Source organism: Phlebotomus papatasi, chromosome 1 (genome assembly GCF_024763615.1).
Source record: "Phlebotomus papatasi isolate M1 chromosome 1, Ppap_2.1, whole genome shotgun sequence".
Classification (NCBI taxonomy): Eukaryota; Metazoa; Arthropoda; class Insecta; order Diptera; family Psychodidae; genus Phlebotomus; species Phlebotomus papatasi.
Window position 1 is genome coordinate 99,914,902 of NC_077222.1, and position 24,501 is coordinate 99,939,402.

General features: G+C 33.8%; 1 protein-coding gene across 1 annotated transcript; it reads left to right on the forward strand.

Moving 5' to 3' along the window:
* Window positions 1–13: 13 nt before the first annotated feature.
* On the forward strand, window positions 14–24,344 carry LOC129810055 (polynucleotide 5'-hydroxyl-kinase NOL9). The gene is made up of 3 exons (XM_055860292.1): window positions 14–2,663; window positions 23,787–23,923; window positions 23,995–24,344. The coding sequence occupies exons 1-3, from the start codon at window positions 166–168 to the stop codon at window positions 24,258–24,260; spliced, it is 2,901 nt and encodes a 966-aa protein (XP_055716267.1). The 5' UTR covers window positions 14–165; the 3' UTR covers window positions 24,261–24,344.
* The last annotated feature ends 157 nt before the right edge of the window (window positions 24,345–24,501 follow it).

The following is a 24,501-nucleotide window of genomic DNA, read 5'->3' on the forward strand; positions in this document are numbered from 1 at the left end:
ATAAAGGAAGCTTGATTCGGAGGGGAAGTCCTCAGTACGGTATTTCACGTGTTCTGAAGAAAAACGTGGTTAATTTTGCTTAATTTTCAGTGGTATTTTCGTGTTTTTCCTGTGAAGTAAGTGGTTGAAGTGAAAATTCAACTCCTCTAGGAGTTTTTTTGAGCAATGGGTAAGAAAAAGAATAAGAACCAAGCCCTTGGGATGGGAAACAAATCTCCTACTGCGAAAGCTAAGAAAGCTGGGAAGAACAAGGTGAAGAATGGATTTGGACAGAAAAAAGGCAAATTTGAAAGCAGTCCTGGTATTTCTGGGGTTTCTGGGGTGTCTGAAGGGAAGCCTTCACAAGAATTTTCCAAAAAGAAACAGAGGAAGAAGTTAAAGAAAGAGAAACAGAATCAGACAAATCAGATGCCTAAGAAACCGGTTCCGGAAGGTGTCAATGGAACCGGTAGCAAGGATTCTAAGGATACCCTTGCTGGGTCCATGAAGAGACAGAAGAAAGAGGGATTGAAGGGACCAAAGCCAAAGAAGATCAAGAAGAAAGCGACTCAGCCAGGTCAGTTTGTCAAAGCAAACATCAGTCCGGAAAAGGAGGTAGAGCGTCTTCCGGAGAAGGTTCAGAAGAAGAAGAAAAAGAAGGGAAAGACTGGGAAGGGCGAGAAGGGTCAGAAATCTTTGGAGATTGCTGTGTGTGAAGATGTGTCAAAGGAGAATTTAGGAGATTCAGACAATTGCTTCGATGATCCCTATCAGAGATTTCTTGGTACATTTCTGGATTCTTCCGGAGATGATTACAGTCAGTACTCGAGCTCTGATGACTACGACAGCTTCAGTGATGAAGAAATTGACGAAGAATTCTCCACAGATACTGATTTTTCCGAGAATGAGGAAGAAGAATCATTGTATTCTGATGATTCTGAGGATTTGGAAGATTCCTCAGATGATGATGTGGAGTATTTTCCTGGAGATCAATATGATGATGTGATTTTGAGGAAAGGAGAGGCAAAGTACAGAGAAATCCCGAAATCTGTTCAATTTTCTGATGAAGCTGTGTCAGAAATTATTGAATATTTCTCTGATGAAGGGGAAATCAGGAAGGAAGGGCAGCCACAGAAGACAGTGGATCAATCTCTGGACACTAGCAAGGCAGTGATACAGGCGGGAAGTGTTCAGCTGGATGGGAAACCGGCTAAGAAAAAGCCTGAAGCTTCCAAAATGAAGAAAGTTGTTTGTTCGAAAAACTGTTCACATGAGCACATTCCCTGCCCCAAGAAATCCTCCAAGGAGAGTCCTCTCAACTCCCTGAAGTTCAAAGAAACTGAAGAAGTGACTAATATCGAGGCTTCCATGGAAGTAGACAAGGAAGACGCAGGAAAACCAGAAGAAGATACAGAAGAAATCCCTGATCTGGAAGCAAGTGATTTGAGGGATGAAGATGACAGCCAGGAGGACGTAAAGTTCTACAATGCCATTGATTCCTATCATGTCCTCCTGCACCTGAAAGAAACCATCAGTTTCCATGGAAATCTCAGCATTAAATTGGTCGCCGGAGCGGCTTCTATTTTGGAATACACTCTCGATCTCAATGAAAGAGTCACTGCCAATGCTCCCATTGGGTACTCATCTGTCAACATTACGCCAAAACCGTCAAATCCGGAGGAATACTGGAGAAAATCCCTCGAGAAGGACAACAAATACCTTAAAGAGATATTTTTCGAATCTGACCTGAAAGAAATTGAGGAGAATTTGAAGCCGTCCCAGGCAGTTTTACTGCTCAATAAGATCACGAACAATCGTGTAAAAATGGTTGAGAAGTATTCGGCCAATCGGGTATTCCCCAATATGATCACTTACAGAAAACCCAGACCTTTCGCTTCTTCTGAATTCATCCTCCAGTGTCGCTTCAGTTCCAGCAGCAGGAACAATTTCCAGGTGAATCCCAAATGGCAGGAGATCTCCGTGGATGAAAATAGTCGCATCATGACAATTGGAGGGAAGAATGTCGGGAAATCCAGCCTCATTCGGCACCAGATTAACAAAAACTTAAAGAAGTTCGGGAAAATCCTCCTGATTGACCTCGATATTGGTCAACCTGAGATTTCCCTGCCACAAACAGTGTCTGCTACGCTCCTGGATCGTCCAATCCTCGGAATGGCATGCTTTATGGAGCAGCAGCCTGAGACTAGTCGTCTCTTTGGAGACCTCAATGTGGCCAATGATCCCGCGAAGTATTACAATAGCGTCCTCGATCTTCAGCAGGATATCTCCAGCAAGGAGGAATTCCAGAGTATTCCCTGGTTTATCAACACAATGGGATATGCCAAGGGAATAGGAATGGAACTAATGATTGCCCTCATAGGCCTCTTTAAACCCAGCCAAATCCTCCAGATTGACCATGAAATCCAATTGGAGAATTTTGAATGCGAATTCAGCAAGAAATTGGTCGATGACTGGGAATGGCAGCTCTTGGATAATGTCTCTCTGCCTTCTCGGGAATGTTCAGACTTCAAAGTCCTTCGCTTTCCCACGATGGTCAGTGGGAGTTTGTCAGATGACATCAGGAGGTCCAAGGCATCAGAAACCAGGCAGATAAGCATTCTAGCTCACTTAGGAGGAGCCCTTGGGGACGATTGTGACTGGATAACGCAATCCCAGCCTGTTTGGTAAGTCTTATTTCTAGAAGATGACAGACTAGAAGAGATAGACCCCCCAAAGTTGGCATCAAAAAAAAATTTGTTAGGCATATTTTGTATGCCAATCTTTAAATGTGAATATCTCGTAAACTAGAAGAGATAGACCCCCCAAAGTTGGCATCAAAAAAATATTTTTTAGGCATATTTTGTATGCCAATCTTTAAATGCGAATATCTCCTAAACTAGAAGAGATAGACCCCCCAAAGTTGGCATCAAAAAAAAATTTTTTTAGGCATATTTTGTATGCCAATCTTTAAATGCGAATATCTCGTAAACTAGAAGAGATAGACCCCCCAAAGTTGGCATAAAAAAAAATATTTTTTAGGCATATTTTGTATGCCAATCTTTAAATGCGAATATCTCGTAAACTAGAAGAGATAGACCCCCCAAAGTTGGCATCAAAAAAATATTTTTTAGGCATATTTTGTATGCCATTCTTTAAACACGAATATCTCGTAAACTAGAAGAGATAGACCCCCCAAAATTGGCATCAAAAAAATATTTTTAGGCATATTTTGTATGCCAATCTTTAAATGCGAATATCTCGTAAACTAGGAGAGATAGACCCCCCAAAGTTGGCATAAAAAAAAATATTTTTTAGGCATATTTTGTATGCCAATCTTTAAATGCGAATATCTCGTAAACTAGAAGAGATAGACCCCCCAAAGTTGGCATCAAAAAAAAAATTTTTTAGGCATATTTTGTATGCCAATCTTTAAATGCGAATATCTCGTAAACTAGAAGAGATAGACCCCCCAAAGTTGGCATCAAAAAAAAATTTTTTTAGGCATATTTTGTATGCCAATCTTTAAACTCGAATATCTCGTAAACTAGAAGAGATAGACCCCCCAAAGTTGGCATCAAAAAAAATATTTTTTAGGCATATTTTGTATGCCAATCTTTAAATGCGAATATCTCGTAAACTAGAAGAGATAGACCCCCCAAAGTTGGCATAAAAAAAAATATTTTTTAGGCATATTTTGTATGCCAATCTTTAAATGCGAATATCTCGTAAACTAGAAGAGATAGACCCCCCAAAGTTGGCATCAAAAAAATATTTTTTAGGCATATTTTGTATGCCATTCTTTAAACACGAATATCTCGTAAACTAGAAGAGATAGACCCCCCAAAATTGGCATCAAAAAAATATTTTTAGGCATATTTTGTATGCCAATCTTTAAATGCGAATATCTCGTAAACTAGGAGAGATAGACCCCCCAAAGTTGGCATCAAAAAAAAATTTTTTTAGGCATATTTTGTATGCCAATCTTTAAACTCGAATATCTCGTAAACTAGAAGAGATAGACCCCCCAAAGTTGGCATCAAAAAAAATATTTTTTAGGCATATTTTGTATGCCAATCTTTAAATGCGAATATCTCGTAAACTAGAAGAGATAGACCCCCCAAAGTTGGCATCAAAAAAAAATATTTTTTAGGCATATTTTGTATGCCAATCTTTAAATGCGAATATCTCCTAAACTAGAAGAGATAGACCCCCCAAAGTTGGTATCAAAAAAAATATTTTTTAGGCATATTTTGTATGCCAATCTTTAAATGCGAATATCTCCTAAACTAGAAGAGATAGACCCCCCAAAGTTGGCATCAAAAAAAAATTTTTTTAGGCATATTTTGTATGCCAATCTTTAAATGCGAATATCTCGTAAACTAGAAGAGATAGACCCCCCAAAGTTGGCATAAAAAAAAATATTTTTTAGGCATATTTTGTATGCCAATCTTTAAATGCGAATATCTCGTAAACTAGAAGAGATAGACCCCCCAAAGTTGGCACCAAAAAAATACTTTTTAGGCATATTTTTTATGCCAATCTTTAAATGCGAATATCTCGTAAACTAGAAGAGATAGACCCCCCAAAGTTGGCATCAAAAAAAATTTTTTTTAGGCATATTTTGTATGCCAATCTTTAAATGCGAATATCTCCTAAACTAGAAGAGATAGACCCCCCAAAGTTGGCATCAAAAAAAATATTTTTTAGGCATATTTTGTATGCCAATCTTTAAACTCGAATATCTCGTAAACTAGAAGAGATAGACCCCCCAAAGTTGGCATCAAAAAAAATATTTTTTAGGCATATTTTGTATGCCAATCTTTAAATGCGAATATCTCGTAAACTAGAAGAGATAGACCCCCCAAAATCGGCATCAAAAAAAATATTTTTTAGGCATATTTTGTATGCCAATCTTTAAATGCGAATATCTCGTAAACTAGAAGAGATAGACCCCCCAAAGTTGGCATCAAAAAAAATATTTTTTAGGCATATTTTGTATGCCAATCTTTAAATGCGAATATCTCCTAAACTAGAAGAGATAGACCCCCCAAAGTTGGCATCAAAAAAAAATTTTTTAGGCATATTTTGTATGCCAATCTTTAAATGCGAATATCTCGTAAACTAGAAGAGATAGACCCCCCAAAGTTGGCATCAAAAAAAAATTTTTTTAGGCATATTTTGTATGCCAATCTTTAAATGCGAATATCTCGTAAACTAGAAGAGATAGACCCCCCAAAGTTGGCATCAAAAAAAATATTTTTTAGGCATATTTTGTATGCCAATCTTTAAATGCGAATATCTCGTAAACTAGAAGAGATAGACCCCCCAAAGTTGGCATCAAAATAATATTTTTTAGGCATATTTTGTATGCCAATCTTTAAATGCGAATATCTCGTAAACTAGAAGAGATAGACCCCCCAAAGTTGGCATCAAAAAAAATATTTTTTAGGCATATTTTGTATGCCAATCTTTAAATGCGAATATCTCGTAAACTAGAAGAGATAGACCCCCCAAAGTTGGCACCAAAAAAATACTTTTTAGGCATATTTTTTATGCCAATCTTTAAACGCGAATATCTCGTAAACTAGAAGAGATAGACCCCCCAAAGTTGGCATCAAAAAAAATATTTTTTAGGCGTATTTTGTATGCCAATCTTTAAATGCGAATATCTCGTAAACTAGAAGAGATAGACCCCCCAAAGTTGGCATCAAAAAAAATATTTTTTAGGCATATTTTGTATGCCTATCTTTAAATGCGAATATCTCGTAAACTAGAAGAGATAGACCCCCCAAAGTTGGCATCAAAAAAAATATTTTTTAGGCATATTTTGTATGCCAATCTTTAAATGCGAATATCTCGTAAACTAGAAGAGATAGACCCCCCAAAGTTGGCACCAAAAAAATACTTTTTAGGCATATTTTTTATGCCAATCTTTAAACGCGAATATCTCGTAAACTAGAAGAGATAGACCCCCCAAAGTTGGCATCAAAAAAAAAATTTTTTTAGGCATATTTTGTATGCCAATCTTTAAATGCGAATATCTCGTAAACTAGAAGAGATAGACCCCCCAAAGTTGGCATCAAAAAAAATATTTTTTAGGCATATTTTGTATGCCAATCTTTAAATGCGAATATCTCGTAAACTAGAAGAGATAGACCCCCCAAAGTTGGCATCAAAAAAAATATTTTTTAGGCATATTTTGTATGCCAATCTTTAAATGCGAATATCTCGTAAACTAGAAGAGATAGACCCCCCAAAGTTGGCACCAAAAAAATACTTTTTAGGCATATTTTTTATGCCAATCTTTAAACGCGAATATCTCGTAAACTAGAAGAGATAGACCCCCCAAAGTTGGCATCAAAAAAAAAATTTTTTTAGGCATATTTTGTATGCCAATCTTTAAATGCGAATATCTCGTAAACTAGAAGAGATAGACCCCCCAAAGTTGGCATCAAAAAAAATATTTTTTAGGCATATTTTGTATGCCAATCTTTAAATGCGAATATCTCGTAAACTAGAAGAGATAGACCCCCCAAAGTTGGCATCAAAAAAAATTTTTTTTAGGCATATTTTGTATGCCAATCTTTAAATGCGAATATCTCCTAAACTAGAAGAGATAGACCCCCCAAAGTTGGCATCAAAAAAAATTTTTTTTAGGCATATTTTGTATGCCAATCTTTAAATGCGAATATCTCCTAAACTAGAAGAGATAGACCCCCCAAAGTTGGCATCAAAAAAAATTTTTTTTAGGCATATTTTGTATGCCAATCTTTAAATGCGAATATCTCGTAAACTAGAAGAGATAGACCCCCCAAAGTTGGCATCAAAAAAAAATTTTTTTAGGCATATTTTGTATGCCAATCTTTAAACTCGAATATCTCGTAAACTAGAAGAGATAGACCCCCCAAAGTTGGCATCAAAAAAAATTTTTTTTAGGCATATTTTGTATGCCAATCTTTAAATGCGAATATCTCCTAAACTAGAAGAGATAGACCCCCCAAAGTTGGCATCAAAAAAAATTTTTTTTAGGCATATTTTGTATGCCAATCTTTAAATGCGAATATCTCCTAAACTAGAAGAGATAGACCCCCCAAAGTTGGCATCAACAAAAATTTTTTTTAGGCATATTTTGTATGCCAATCTTTAAATGCGAATATCTCGTAAACTAGAAGAGATAGACCCCCCAAAGTTGGCACCAAAAAAATACTTTTTAGGCATATTTTTTATGCCAATCTTTAAACGCGAATATCTCGTAAACTAGAAGAGATAGACCCCCCAAAGTTGGCATCAAAAAAAATATTTTTTTAGGCATATTTTGTATGCCAATCTTTAAATGCGAATATCTCGTAAACTAGAAGAGATAGACCCCCCAAAGTTGGCATAAAAAAAATATTTTTTAGGCATATTTTGTATGCCAATCTTTAAATGCGAATATCTCGTAAACTAGAAGAGATAGACCCCCCAAAGTTGGCATAAAAAAAAAAATTTTTTAGGCATATTTTGTATGCCAATCTTTAAATGCGAATATCTCGTAAACTAGAAGAGATAGACCCCCCAAAGTTGGCATAAAAAAAAATATTTTTTAGGCATATTTTGTATGCCAATCTTTAAATGCGAATATCTCGTAAACTAGAAGAGATAGACCCCCCAAAGTTGGCATAAAAAAAAATATTTTTTAGGCATATTTTGTATGCCAATCTTTAAATGCGAATATCTCGTAAACTAGAAGAGATAGACCCCCCAAAGTTGGCACCAAAAAAATACTTTTTAGGCATATTTTTTATGCCAATCTTTAAACGCGAATATCTCGTAAACTAGAAGAGATAGACCCCCCAAAGTTGGCATCAAAAAAAAAAATTTTTTTAGGCATATTTTGTATGCCAATCTTTAAATGCGAATATCTCCTAAACTAGAAGAGATAGACCCCCCAAAGTTGGCATCAAAAAAAATATTTTTTAGGCATATTTTGTATGCCAATCTTTAAATGCGAATATCTCGTAAACTAGAAGAGATAGACCCCCCAAAGTTGGCATCAAAAAAAATTTTTTTTAGGCATATTTTGTATGCCAATCTTTAAATGCGAATATCTCGTAAACTAGAAGAGATAGACCCCCCAAAGTTGGCATCAAAAAAATTTTTTTTAGGCATATTTTGTATGCCAATCTTTAAATGCGAATATATCCTAAACTAGAAGAGATAGACCCCCCAAAGTTGGCATCAAAAAAAATATTTTTTAGGCATATTTTGTATGCCAATCTTTAAATGCGAATATCTCGTAAACTAGAAGAGATAGACCCCCCAAAGTTGGCATCAAAAAAAATTTTTTTTAGGCATATTTTGTATGCCAATCTTTAAATGCGAATATATCCTAAACTAGAAGAGATAGACCCCCCAAAGTTGACATCAAAAAAAATTTTTTTTAGGCATATTTTGTATGCCAATCTTTAAATGCGAATATCTCGTAAACTAGAAGAGATAGACCCCCCAAAGTTGGCATCAAAAAAAAATTTTTTTAGGCATATTTTGTATGCCAATCTTTAAACTCGAATATCTCGTAAACTAGAAGAGATAGACCCCCCAAAGTTGGCATCAAAAAAAAATTTTTTTTAGGCATATTTTGTATGCCAATCTTTAAATGCGAATATCTCCTAAACTAGAAGAGATAGACCCCCCAAAGTTGGCATCAAAAAAAATTTTTTTTAGGCATATTTTGTATGCCAATCTTTAAATGCGAATATCTCGTAAACTAGAAGAGATAGACCCCCCAAAGTTGGCATCAAAAAAAAATTTTTTTAGGCATATTTTGTATGCCAATCTTTAAACTCGAATATCTCGTAAACTAGAAGAGATAGACCCCCCAAAGTTGGCATCAAAAAAAATTTTTTTTAGGCATATTTTGTATGCCAATCTTTAAATGCGAATATCTCCTAAACTAGAAGAGATAGACCCCCCAAAGTTGGCATCAAAAAAAATTTTTTTTAGGCATATTTTGTATGCCAATCTTTAAATGCGAATATCTCCTAAACTAGAAGAGATAGACCCCCCAAAGTTGGCATCAACAAAAATTTTTTTTAGGCATATTTTGTATGCCAATCTTTAAATGCGAATATCTCGTAAACTAGAAGAGATAGACCCCCCAAAGTTGGCACCAAAAAAATACTTTTTAGGCATATTTTTTATGCCAATCTTTAAACGCGAATATCTCGTAAACTAGAAGAGATAGACCCCCCAAAGTTGGCATCAAAAAAAATATTTTTTTAGGCATATTTTGTATGCCAATCTTTAAATGCGAATATCTCGTAAACTAGAAGAGATAGACCCCCCAAAGTTGGCATAAAAAAAATATTTTTTAGGCATATTTTGTATGCCAATCTTTAAATGCGAATATCTCGTAAACTAGAAGAGATAGACCCCCCAAAGTTGGCATAAAAAAAAAATTTTTTAGGCATATTTTGTATGCCAATCTTTAAATGCGAATATCTCGTAAACTAGAAGAGATAGACCCCCCAAAGTTGGCATAAAAAAAAATATTTTTTAGGCATATTTTGTATGCCAATCTTTAAATGCGAATATCTCGTAAACTAGAAGAGATAGACCCCCCAAAGTTGGCATAAAAAAAAATATTTTTTAGGCATATTTTGTATGCCAATCTTTAAATGCGAATATCTCGTAAACTAGAAGAGATAGACCCCCCAAAGTTGGCACCAAAAAAATACTTTTTAGGCATATTTTTTATGCCAATCTTTAAACGCGAATATCTCGTAAACTAGAAGAGATAGACCCCCCAAAGTTGGCATCAAAAAAAAAAATTTTTTTAGGCATATTTTGTATGCCAATCTTTAAATGCGAATATCTCCTAAACTAGAAGAGATAGACCCCCCAAAGTTGGCATCAAAAAAAATATTTTTTAGGCATATTTTGTATGCCAATCTTTAAATGCGAATATCTCGTAAACTAGAAGAGATAGACCCCCCAAAGTTGGCATCAAAAAAAATTTTTTTTAGGCATATTTTGTATGCCAATCTTTAAATGCGAATATCTCGTAAACTAGAAGAGATAGACCCCCCAAAGTTGGCATCAAAAAAATTTTTTTTAGGCATATTTTGTATGCCAATCTTTAAATGCGAATATATCCTAAACTAGAAGAGATAGACCCCCCAAAGTTGGCATCAAAAAAAATATTTTTTAGGCATATTTTGTATGCCAATCTTTAAATGCGAATATCTCGTAAACTAGAAGAGATAGACCCCCCAAAGTTGGCATCAAAAAAAATTTTTTTTAGGCATATTTTGTATGCCAATCTTTAAATGCGAATATATCCTAAACTAGAAGAGATAGACCCCCCAAAGTTGACATCAAAAAAAATTTTTTTTAGGCATATTTTGTATGCCAATCTTTAAATGCGAATATCTCGTAAACTAGAAGAGATAGACCCCCCAAAGTTGGCATCAAAAAAAAATTTTTTTAGGCATATTTTGTATGCCAATCTTTAAACTCGAATATCTCGTAAACTAGAAGAGATAGACCCCCCAAAGTTGGCATCAAAAAAAAATTTTTTTAGGCATATTTTGTATGCCAATCTTTAAATGCGAATATCTCGTAAACTAGAAGAGATAGACCCCCCAAAGTTGGCACCAAAAAAATACTTTTTAGGCATATTTTTTATGCCAATCTTTAAACGCGAATATCTCGTAAACTAGAAGAGATAGACCCCCCAAAGTTGGCATAAAAAAAAATATTTTTTAGGCATATTTTGTATGCCAATCTTTAAATGCGAATATCTCGTAAACTAGAAGAGATAGACCCCCCAAAGTTGGCACCAAAAAAATACTTTTTAGGCATATTTTTTATGCCAATCTTTAAACGCGACTATCTCGTAAACTAGAAGAGATAGACCCCCCAAAGTTGGCATCAAAAAAAATATTTTTTAGGCATATTTTGTATGCCAATCTTTAAATGCGAATATATCCTAAACTAGAAGAGATAGACCCCCCAAAGTTGGCATCAAAAAAAATTTTTTTTAGGCATATTTTGTATGCCAATCTTTAAACTCGAATATCTCCTAAACTAGAAGAGATAGACCCCCCAAAGTTGGCATCAAAAAAAATTTTTTTAGGCATATTTTGTATGCCAATCTTTAAATGCGAATATCTCCTAAACTAGAAGAGATAGACCCCCCAAAGTTGGCATCAAAAAAAATATTTTTTAGGCATATTTTGTATGCCAATCTTTAAATGCGAATATCTCGTAAACTAGAAGAGATAGACCCCCCAAAGTTGGCATCAAAAAAAATTTTTTTTAGGCATATTTTGTATGCCAATCTTTAAATGCGAATATATCCTAAACTAGAAGAGATAGACCCCCCAAAGTAGGCATCAAAAAAAATTTTTTTTAGGCATATTTTGTATGCCAATCTTTAAATGCGAATATCTCGTAAACTAGAAGAGATAGACCCCCCAAAGTTGGCATCAAAAAAAAAATTTTTTTAGGCATATTTTGTATGCCAATCTTTAAACTCGAATATCTCGTCAACTAGAAGAGATAGACCCCCCAAAGTTGGCATCAAAAAAAAATTTTTTTAGGCATATTTTGTATGCCAATCTTTAAATGCGAATATCTCGTAAACTAGAAGAGATAGACCCCCCAAAGTTGGCACCAAAAAAATACTTTTTAGGCATATTTTTTATGCCAATCTTTAAACGCGAATATCTCGTAAACTAGAAGAGATAGACCCCCCAAAGTTGGCATAAAAAAAAATATTTTTTAGGCATATTTTGTATGCCAATCTTTAAATGCGAATATCTCGTAAACTAGAAGAGATAGACCCCCCAAAGTTGGCACCAAAAAAATACTTTTTAGGCATATTTTTTATGCCAATCTTTAAACGCGAATATCTCGTAAACTAGAAGAGATAGACCCCCCAAAGTTGGCATCAAAAAAAAATTTTTTTTAGGCATATTTTGTATGCCAATCTTTAAATGCGAATATCTCGTAAACTAGAAGAGATAGTCCCCCCAAAGTTGGCATCAAAAAATATTTTTTAGGCATATTTTGTATGCCAATCTTTAAATGCGAATATCTCGTAAACTAGAAGAGATAGACCCCCCAAAGTTGGCATCAAAAAAAATATTTTTTAGGCATATTTTGTATGCCAATCTTTAAATGCGAATATCTCCTAAACTAGAAGAGATAGACCCCCCAAAGTTGGCATCAAAAAAAATTTTTTTTAGGCATATTTTGTATGCCAATCTTTAAATGCGAATATCTCCTAAACTAGAAGAGATAGACCCCCCAAAGTTGGCATCAAAAAAAATATTTTTTAGGCATATTTTGTATGCCAATCTTTAAATGCGAATATCTCCTAAACTAGAAGAGATAGACCCCCCAAAGTTGGCATCAAAAAAAAATTTTTTTAGGCATATTTTGTATGCCAATCTTTAAACTCGAATATCTCGTAAACTAGAAGAGATAGACCCCCCAAAGTTGGCATCAAAAAAAAATTTTTTTAGGCATATTTTGTATGCCAATCTTTAAATGCGAATATCTCGTAAACTAGAAGAGATAGACCCCCCAAAGTTGGCATAAAAAAAAAATATTTTTTAGGCATATTTTGTATGCCAATCTTTAAATGCGAATATCTCCTAAACTAGAAGAGATAGACCCCCCAAAGTTGGCACCAAAAAAATACTTTTTAGGCATATTTTTTATGCCAATCTTTAAACGCGAATATCTCGTAAACTAGAAGAGATAGACCCCCCAAAGTTGGCATCAAAAAAAAATTTTTTTAGGCATATTTTGTATGCCAATCTTTAAACTCGAATATCTCGTAAACTAGAAGAGATAGACCCCCCAAAGTTGGCATCAAAAAAAAATTTTTTTAGGCATATTTTGTATGCCAATCTTTAAATGCGAATATCTCGTAAACTAGAAGAGATAGACCCCCCAAAGTTGGCACCAAAAAAATACTTTTTAGGCATATTTTTTATGCCAATCTTTAAACGCGAATATCTCGTAAACTAGAAGAGATAGACCCCCCAAAGTTGGCATAAAAAAAAATATTTTTTAGGCATATTTTGTATGCCAATCTTTAAATGCGAATATCTCGTAAACTAGAAGAGATAGACCCCCCAAAGTTGGCACCAAAAAAATACTTTTTAGGCATATTTTTTATGCCAATCTTTAAACGCGAATATCTCGTAAACTAGAAGAGATAGACCCCCCAAAGTTGGCATCAAAAAAAAATTTTTTTTAGGCATATTTTGTATGCCAATCTTTAAATGCGAATATCTCGTAAACTAGAAGAGATAGTCCCCCCAAAGTTGGCATCAAAAAATATTTTTTAGGCATATTTTGTATGCCAATCTTTAAATGCGAATATCTCGTAAACTAGAAGAGATAGACCCCCCAAAGTTGGCATCAAAAAAAATATTTTTTAGGCATATTTTGTATGCCAATCTTTAAATGCGAATATCTCCTAAACTAGAAGAGATAGACCCCCCAAAGTTGGCATCAAAAAAAATTTTTTTTAGGCATATTTTGTATGCCAATCTTTAAATGCGAATATCTCGTAAACTAGAAGAGATAGACCCCCCAAAGTTGGCACCAAAAAAATACTTTTTAGGCATATTTTTTATGCCAATCTTTAAACGCGAATATCTCGTAAACTAGAAGAGATAGACCCCCCAAAGTTGGCATAAAAAAAAATATTTTTTAGGCATATTTTGTATGCCAATCTTTAAATGCGAATATCTCGTAATCTAGAAGAGATAGACCCCCCAAAGTTGGCACCAAAAAAATACTTTTTAGGCATATTTTTTATGCCAATCTTTAAACGCGAATATCTCGTAAACTAGAAGAGATAGACCCCCCAAAGTTGGCATCAAAAAAAAATTTTTTTTAGGCATATTTTGTATGCCAATCTTTAAATGCGAATATCTCGTAAACTAGAAGAGATAGTCCCCCCAAAGTTGGCATCAAAAAATATTTTTTAGGCATATTTTGTATGCCAATCTTTAAATGCGAATATCTCGTAAACTAGAAGAGATAGACCCCCCAAAGTTGGCATCAAAAAAAATATTTTTTAGGCATATTTTGTATGCCAATCTTTAAATGCGAATATCTCCTAAACTAGAAGAGATAGACCCCCCAAAGTTGGCATCAAAAAAAATTTTTTTTAGGCATATTTTGTATGCCAATCTTTAAATGCGAATATCTCCTAAACTAGAAGAGATAGACCCCCCAAAGTTGGCATCAAAAAAAATATTTTTTAGGCATATTTTGTATGCCAATCTTTAAATGCGAATATCTCCTAAACTAGAAGAGATAGACCCCCCAAAGTTGGCATCAAAAAAAAATTTTTTTAGGCATATTTTGTATGCCAATCTTTAAACTCGAATATCTCGTAAACTAGAAGAGATAGACCCCCCAAAGTTGGCATCAAAAAAAAATTTTTTTAGGCATATTTTGTATGCCAATCTTTAAATGCGAATATCTCGTAAACTAGAAGAGATAGACCCCCCAAAGTTGGCATAAAAAAAAAATATTTTTTAGGCATATTTTGTATGCCAATCTTTAAATGCGAATATCTCCTAAACTAGAAGAGATAGACCCCCCAAAGTTGGCATCAAAAAAAATTTTTTTTAGGCATATTTTGTATGCCAATCTTTAAATGCGAATATCTCGTAAACTAGAAGAGATAGACCCCCCAAAGTTGGCACCAAAAAAAATATTTTTTAGGCATATTTTGTATGCAAATCTTTAAACTCGGATATCTCGTAAACTAGAAGAGATAGACCCCCCAAAGTTGGCATCAAAAAAAAATTTTTTTTAGGCATATTTTGTATGCCAATCTTTAAATGCGAATATCTCGTAAACTAGAAGAGATAGTCCCCCCAAAGTTGGCATCAAAAAATATTTTTTAGGCATATTTTGTATGCCAATCTTTAAATGCGAATATCTCGTAAACTAGAAGAGATAGACCCCCCAAAGTTGGCATCAAAAAAAATATTTTTTAGGCATATTTTGTATGCCAATCTTTAAATGCGAATATCTCCTAAACTAGAAGAGATAGACCCCCCAAAGTTGGCATCAAAAAAAATTTTTTTTAGGCATATTTTGTATGCCAATCTTTAAATGCGAATATCTCCTAAACTAGAAGAGATAGACCCCCCAAAGTTGGCATCAAAAAAAATATTTTTTAGGCATATTTTGTATGCCAATCTTTAAATGCGAATATCTCGTAAACTAGAAGAGATAGACCCCCCAAAGTTGGCATCAAAAAAAATATTTTTTAGGCATATTTTGTATGCCAATCTTTAAATGCGAATATCTCCTAAACTAGAAGAGATAGACCCCCCAAAGTTGGCATCAAAAAAAATTTTTTTTAGGCATATTTTGTATGCCAATCTTTAAATGCGAATATCTCCTAAACTAGAAGAGATAGACCCCCCAAAGTTGGCATCAAAAAAAATATTTTTTAGGCATATTTTGTATGCCAATCTTTAAATGCGAATATCTCCTAAACTAGAAGAGATAGACCCCCCAAAGTTGGCATCAAAAAAAATTTTTTTTAGGCATATTTTGTATGCCAATCTTTAAACTCGAATATCTCGTAAACTAGAAGAGATAGACCCCCCAAAGTTGGCATCAAAAAAAAATTTTTTTAGGCATATTTTGTATGCCAATCTTTAAATGCGAATATCTCGTAAACTAGAAGAGATAGACCCCCCAAAGTTGGCATAAAAAAAAAATATTTTTTAGGCATATTTTGTATGCCAATCTTTAAATGCGAATATCTCCTAAACTAGAAGAGATAGACCCCCCAAAGTTGGCATCAAAAAAAATTTTTTTTAGGCATATTTTGTATGCCAATCTTTAAATGCGAATATCTCGTAAACTAGAAGAGATAGACCCCCCAAAGTTGGCACCAAAAAAAATATTTTTTAGGCATATTTTGTATGCAAATCTTTAAACTCGGATATCTCGTAAACTAGAAGAGATAGACCCCCCAAAGTTGGCATAAAAAAAAATATTTTTTAGGCATATTTTGTATGCCAATCTTTAAATGCGAATATCTCCTAAACTAGAAGAGATAGACACCCCAAAGTTGGCATCAAAAAAAAATTTTTTTAGGCATATTTTGTATGCCAATCTTTAAATGCGAATATCTCGTAAACTAGAAGAGATAGACCCCCCAAAGTTGGCACCAAAAAAAATATTTTTTAGGCATATTTTGTATGCAAATCTTTAAACTCGGATATCTCGTAAACTAGAAGAGATAGACCCCCCAAAGTTGGCATCAAAAAAAAATTTTTTTTAGGCATATTTTGTATGCCAATCTTTAAATGCGAATATCTCGTAAACTAGAAGAGATAGTCCCCCCAAAGTTGGCATCAAAAAATATTTTTTAGGCATATTTTGTATGCCAATCTTTAAATGCGAATATCTCGTAAACTAGAAGAGATAGACCCCCCAAAGTTGGCATCAAAAAAAATATTTTTTAGGCATATTTTGTATGCCAATCTTTAAATGCGAATATCTCCTAAACTAGAAGAGATAGACCCCCCAAAGTTGGCATCAAAAAAAATTTTTTTTAGGCATATTTTGTATGCCAATCTTTAAATGCGAATATCTCCTAAACTAGAAGAGATAGACCCCCCAAAGTTGGCATCAAAAAAAATATTTTTTAGGCATATTTTGTATGCCAATCTTTAAATGCGAATATCTCGTAAACTAGAAGAGATAGACCCCCCAAAGTTGGCACCAAAAAAAATATTTTTTAGGCATATTTTGTATGCAAATCTTTAAACTCGGATATCTCGTAAACTAGAAGAGATAAACCCCCCAAAGTTGGCATCAAAAAAAAATTTTTTTTAGGCATATTTTGTATGCCAATCTTTAAATGCGAATATCTCGTAAACTAGAAGAGATAGTCCCCCCAAAGTTGGCATCAAAAAATATTTTTTAGGCATATTTTGTATGCCAATCTTTAAATGCGAATATCTCGTAAACTAGAAGAGATAGACCCCCCAAAGTTGGCATCAAAAAAAATATTTTTTAGGCATATTTTGTATGCCAATCTTTAAATGCGAATATCTCCTAAACTAGAAGAGATAGACCCCCCAAAGTTGGCATCAAAAAAAATTTTTTTTAGGCATATTTTGTATGCCAATCTTTAAATGCGAATATCTCCTAAACTAGAAGAGATAGACCCCCCAAAGTTGGCATCAAAAAAAATATTTTTTAGGCATATTTTGTATGCCAATCTTTAAATGCGAATATCTCGTAAACTAGAAGAGATAGACCCCCCAAAGTTGGCATCAAAAAAAATATTTTTTAGGCATATTTTGTATGCCAATCTTTAAATGCGAATATCTCCTAAACTAGAAGAGATAGACCCCCCAAAGTTGGCATCAAAAAAAATTTTTTTTAGGCATATTTTGTATGCCAATCTTTAAATGCGAATATCTCCTAAACTAGAAGAGATAGACCCCCCAAAGTTGGCATCAAAAAAAATATTTTTTAGGCATATTTTGTATGCCAATCTTTAAATGCGAATATCTCCTAAACTAGAAGAGATAGACCCCCCAAAGTTGGCATCAAAAAAAAATTTTTTTAGGCATATTTTGTATGCCAATCTTTAAACTCGAATATCTCGTAAACTAGAAGAGATAGACCCCCCAAAGTTGGCATCAAAAAAAAATTTTTTTAGGCATATTTTGTATGCCAATCTTTAAATGCGAATATCTCGTAAACTAGAAGAGATAGACCCCCCAAAGTTGGCATAAAAAAAAAATATTTTTTAGGCATATTTTGTATGCCAATCTTTAAATGCGAATATCTCGTAAACTAGAAGAGATAGACCCCCCAAAGTTGGCATCAAAAAAAATTTTTTTTAGGCATATTTTGTATGCCAATCTTTAAATGCGAATATCTCGTAAACTAGAAGAGATAGACCCCCCAAAGTTGGCACCAAAAAAAATATTTTTTAGGCATATTTTGTATGCAAATCTTTAAACTCGGATATCTCGTAAACTAGAAGAGATAGACCCCCCAAAGTTGGCATAAAAAAAAATATTTTTTAGGCATATTTTGTATGCCAATCTTTAAATGCGAATATCTCCTAAACTAGAAGAGATAGACACCCCAAAGTTGGCATCAAAAAAAAATTTTTTTAGGCATATTTTGTATGCCAATCTTTAAATGCGAATATCTCGTAAACTAGAAGAGATAGACCCCCCAAAGTTGGCACCAAAAAAAATATTTTTTAGGCATATTTTGTATGCAAATCTTTAAACTCGGATATCTCGTAAACTAGAAGAGATAGACCCCCCAAAGTTGGCATAAAAAAAAATATTTTTTAGGCATATTTTGTATGCCAATCTTTAAATGCGAATATCTCGTAAACTAGAAGAGATAGACCCCCCAAAGTTGGCATCAAAAAAAATTTTTTTAGGCATATTTTGTATGCCAATCTTTAAATGCGAATATCTCGTAAACTAGAAGAGATAGACCCCCCAAAGTTGGCACCAAAAAAAATATTTTTTAGGCATATTTTGTATGCAAATCTTTAAACTCGGATATCTCGTAAACTAGAAGAGATAGACCCCCCAAAGTTGGCATCAAAAAAAATATTTTTTAGGCATATTTTGTATGCCAATCTTTAAATGCGAATATCTCGTAAACTAGAAGAGATAGTCCCCCCAAAGTTGGCATCAAAAAAAATATTTTTTAGGCATATTTTGTATGCCAATCTTTAAATGCGAATATCTCGTAAACTAGAAGAGATAGACCCCCCAAAGTTGGCATCAAAAAAAATATTTTTTAGGCATATTTTGTATGCCAATCTTTAAATGCGAATATCTCCTAAACTAGAAGAGATAGACCCCCCAAAGTTGGCATCAAAAAAAATATTTTTTAGGCATATTTTGTATGCCAATCTTTAAATGCGAATATCTCGTAAACTAGAAGAGATAGACCCCCCAAAGTTGGCATCAAAAAAAAACTAGAAGAGATTTTTTTTTTTTAGGCATATTTTGTATGCCAATCTTTAAATGCGAATATCTCGTAAACTAGAAGAGATAGACCCCCCAAAGTTGGCATCAAAAAAAATATTTTTTAGACATATTTTGTATGCCAATCTTTAAATGCGAATATCTCGTAAACTAGAAGAGATAGACCCCCCAAAGTTGGCATCAAAAAAAATATTTTTTAGGCATATTTTGTATGCCAATCTTTAAATGCGAATATCTCGTAAACTAGAAGAGATGGTCCCCCCAAAGTTGGCATCAAAAAAAATATTTTTTAGGCATATTTTGTATGCCAATCTTTAAATGCGAATATCTCCTAAACTAGAAGAGATAGACCCCCCAAAGTTGGCATCAAAAAAAATATTTTTTAGGCATTTTTTGTATGCAAATCTTTAAACTCGGATATCTCGTAAACTAGAAGAGATAGACCCCCCAAAGTTGGCATCAAAAAAAATATTTTTTAGGCATATTTTGTATGCCAATCTTTAAATGCGAATATCTCGTAAACTAGAAGAGATAGACCCCCCAAAGTTGGCACCAAAAAAAATATTTTTTAGGCATATTTTGTATGCCAATCTTTAAATGCGAATATCTCGTAAACTAGAAGAGATGGTCCCACCAAAGTTGGCATCAAAAAATATTTTTTAGGCATATTTTGTATGCCAATCTTTAAATGCGAATATCTCCTAAACTAGAAGAGATAGACCCCCCAAAGTTGGCATCAAAAAAAATATTTTTTAGACATATTTTGTATGCCAATCTTTAAATGCGAATATCTCGTAAACTAGAAGAGATAGACCCCCCAAAGTTGGCATCAAAAAAAATATTTTTTAGGCATATTTTGTATGCCAATCTTTAAATGCGAATATCTCGTAAACTAGAAGAGATGGTCCCCCCAAAGTTGGCATCAAAAAATATTTTTTAGGCATATTTTGTATGCCAATCTTTAAATGCGAATATCTCCTAAACTAGAAGAGATAGACCCCCCAAAGTTGGCATCAAAAAAAATATTTTTTAGGCATTTTTTGTATGCAAATCTTTAAACTCGGATATCTCGTAAACTAGAAGAGATAGACCCCCCAAAGTTGGCATCAAAAAAAATATTTTTTAGGCATATTTTGTATGCCAATCTTTAAATGCGAATATCTCGTAAACTAGAAGAGATAGACCCCCCAAAGTTGGCACCAAAAAAAATATTTTTTAGGCATATTTTGTATGCCAATCTTTAAATGCGAATATCTCGTAAACTAGAAGAGATAGACCCCCCAAAGTTGGCATCAAAAAAAATATTTTTTAGGCATTTTTTGTATGCAAATCTTTAAATGCGAATATCTCGTAAACTAGAAGAGATAGACCCCCCAAAGTTGGCATCAAAAAAAATTTTTTTTAGGCATATTTTGTATGCCAATCTTTAAATGCGAATATCTCGTAAACTAGAAGAGATAGACCCCCCAAAGTTGGCATCAAAAAAAATATTTTTTAGGCATATTTTGTATGCCAATCTTTAAATGCGAATATCTCGTAAACTAGAAGAGATGGTCCCCCCAAAGTTGGCATCAAAAAATATTTTTTAGGCATATTTTGTATGCCAATCTTTAAATGCGAATATCTCCTAAACTAGAAGAGATAGACCCCCCAAAGTTGGCATCAAAAAAAATATTTTTTAGACATATTTTGTATGCCAATCTTTAAATGCGAATATCTCCTAAACTAGAAGAGATAGACCCCCCAAAGTTGGCATCAAAAAAAATATTTTTTAGGCATATTTTGTATGCCAATCTTTAAATGCGAATATCTCGTAAACTAGAAGAGATAGACCCCCCAAAGTTGGCATCAAAAAAAATTTTTTTAGGCATATTTTGTATGCCAATCTTTAAATGCGAATATCTCGTAAACTAGAAGAGATAGACCCCCCAAAGTTGGCATCAAAAAAAATATTTTTTAGGCATATTTTGTATGCCAATCTTTAAATGCGAATATCTCGTAAACTAGAAGAGATGGTCCCACCAAAGTTGGCATCAAAAAATATTTTTTAGGCATATTTTGTATGCCAATCTTTAAATGCGAATATCTCCTAAACTAGAAGAGATAGACCCCCCAAAGTTGGCATCAAAAAAAATATTTTTTAGACATATTTTGTATGCCAATCTTTAAATGCGAATATCTCGTAAACTAGAAGAGATAGACCCCCCAAAGTTGGCATCAAAAAAAATATTTTTTAGGCATATTTTGTATGCCAATCTTTAAATGCGAATATCTCGTAAACTAGAAGAGATGGTCCCCCCAAAGTTGGCATCAAAAAATATTTTTTAGGCATATTTTGTATGCCAATCTTTAAATGCGAATATCTCCTAAACTAGAAGAGATAGACCCCCCAAAGTTGGCATCAAAAAAAATATTTTTTAGGCATTTTTTGTATGCAAATCTTTAAACTCGGATATCTCGTAAACTAGAAGAGATAGACCCCCCAAAGTTGGCATCAAAAAAAATATTTTTTAGGCATATTTTGTATGCCAATCTTTAAATGCGAATATCTCGTAAACTAGAAGAGATAGACCCCCCAAAGTTGGCACCAAAAAAAATATTTTTTAGGCATATTTTGTATGCCAATCTTTAAATGCGAATATCTCGTAAACTAGAAGAGATAGACCCCCCAAAGTTGGCATCAAAAAAAATATTTTTTAGGCATTTTTTGTATGCAAATCTTTAAATGCGAATATCTCGTAAACTAGAAGAGATAGACCCCCCAAAGTTGGCATCAAAAAAAATTTTTTTTAGGCATATTTTGTATGCCAATCTTTAAATGCGAATATCTCGTAAACTAGAAGAGATAGACCCCCCAAAGTTGGCATCAAAAAAAATATTTTTTAGGCATATTTTGTATGCCAATCTTTAAATGCGAATATCTCGTAAACTAGAAGAGATGGTCCCCCCAAAGTTGGCATCAAAAAATATTTTTTAGGCATATTTTGTATGCCAATCTTTAAATGCGAATATCTCCTAAACTAGAAGAGATAGACCCCCCAAAGTTGGCATCAAAAAAAATATTTTTTAGACATATTTTGTATGCCAATCTTTAAATGCGAATATCTCCTAAACTAGAAGAGATAGACCCCCCAAAGTTGGCATCAAAAAAAATATTTTTTAGGCATATTTTGTATGCCAATCTTTAAATGCGAATATCTCGTAAACTAGAAGAGATAGACCCCCCAAAGTTGGCATCAAAAAAAATTTTTTTTAGGCATATTTTGTATGCCAATCTTTAAATGCGAATATCTCGTAAACTAGAAGAGATAGACCCCCCAAAGTTGGCATCAAAAAAATTTTTTTTAGGCATTTTTTGTATGCAAATCTTTAAATGCGAATATCTCGTAAACTAGAAGAGATAGACCCCCCAAAGTTGGCATCAAAAAAAATTTTTTTTAGGCATATTTTGTATGCCAATCTTTAAATGCGAATATCTCGTAAACTAGAAGAGATAGACCCCCCAAAGTTGGCATCAAAAAAAATATTTTTTAGGCATATTTTGTATGCCAATCTTTAAATGCGAATATCTCGTAAACTAGAAGAGATGGTCCCCCCAAAGTTGGCATCAAAAAATATTTTTTAGGCATATTTTGTATGCCAATCTTTAAATGCGAATATCTCCTAAACTAGAAGAGATAGACCCCCCAAAGTTGGCATCAAAAAAAATATTTTTTAGACATATTTTGTATGCCAATCTTTAAATGCGAATATCTCCTAAACTAGAAGAGATAGACCCCCCAAAGTTGGCATCAAAAAAAATATTTTTTAGGCATATTTTGTATGCCAATCTTTAAATGCGAATATCTCCTAAACTAGAAGAGATAGACCCCCCAAAGTTGGCATCAAAAAAAATATTTTTTAGACATATTTTGTATGCCAATCTTTAAATGCGAATATCTCCTCAACTAGAAGAGATAGACCCCCCAAAGTTGGCATCAAAAAAAATATTTTTTAGGCATATTTTGTATGCCAATCTTTAAATGCGAATATCTCGTAAACTAGAAGAGATGGTCCCCCCAAAGTTGGCATCAAAAAATATTTTTTAGGCATATTTTGTATGCCAATCTTTAAATGCGAATATCTCCTAAACTAGAAAAGATAGACCCCCCAAAGTTGGCATCAAAAAAAATATTTTTTAGACATATTTTGTATGCCAATCTTTAAATGCGAATATCTCCTAAACTAGAAGAGATAGACCCCCCAAAGTTGGCATCAAAAAAAATTTTTTTTAGGCATATTTTGTATGCCAATCTTTAAATGCGAATATCTCGTAAACTAGAAGAGATGGTCCCCCCAAAGTTGGCATCAAAAAATATTTTTTAGGCATATTTTGTATGCCAATCTTTAAATGCGAATATCTCCTAAACTAGAAGAGATAGACCCCCCAAAGTTGGCATCAAAAAAAATATTTTTTAGACATATTTTGTATGCCAATCTTTAAATGCGAATATCTCCTAAACTAGAAGAGATAGACCCCCCAAAGTTGGCATCAAAAAATATTTTTTAGGCATATTTTGTATGCCAATCTTTAAATGCGAATATCTCGTAAACTAGAAAAGATAGACCCCCCAAAGTTCACAAACGTTTACGAACAATTTTACGAAATCTATTTTTCTGTACCGCAATAATTAAAATCAAATTTGATTATTTATTAGTTACGAAGAATTCAATTAGTTCCCAATTAATTTTTTAGCTATAGTTCGTGTTAATGAAAAGTCCAGGAACTACAGTCTTCTTTCTGTATCTTTTTAGCGTGCCTCTGGATAAAATCACACTTCTCAATTTGACTGACGAAGATATTGATGAGCAACATAAATGGGATTTGATAAATGGCAATTTAGTGTATCTCTGCAACAATTCCTTTGAGAATCCAAAGGTCTTTGGATTGGGTTAGTGTTTGTTTTTGGAGAGGAAATACCTTGCATCTCTTGCATACTTATACGTGAAGTGTGTATTTCAGGTATCGTCAGAGGGATCGATAATGCCCTGCAAAGTCTCTATCTTCTGCCTACAACACGACAAAATCTCAATCAGGTGAATTCCCTGGCCGTTTGTGCGATTACGCTTCCACCTCAGCTGATTCTCAACCAGAGTTCAAGTGTTCAGGGAGAACTACCCTATGTCTACAACACAGATGAAGCCATTGGGTCCAGAAATGTCGTTGGGAGGGCTTTCAGGGATGAGAAAGCCATCGCCAACATGTACAGCAAGAACACCATTGAGTAAAACTTTTGTTAATTATGAATTATTTTGACGAACATATTTGATGAAATATATAATACTACTACTGATATTAAGATATAATAAAAAGTCTTTGAATTTTATATAATTTTTATTTTAATGATAGAAACGGAAAAAATGGTGATCTGGGCTAATTTGGCGCCAAAGAACTCGACTAAAATGGTTGGATTCGAAATCACGGCGAATTTTGACAAAGTAGCCAAACTCGTCGAAAAGATTTCGCCGC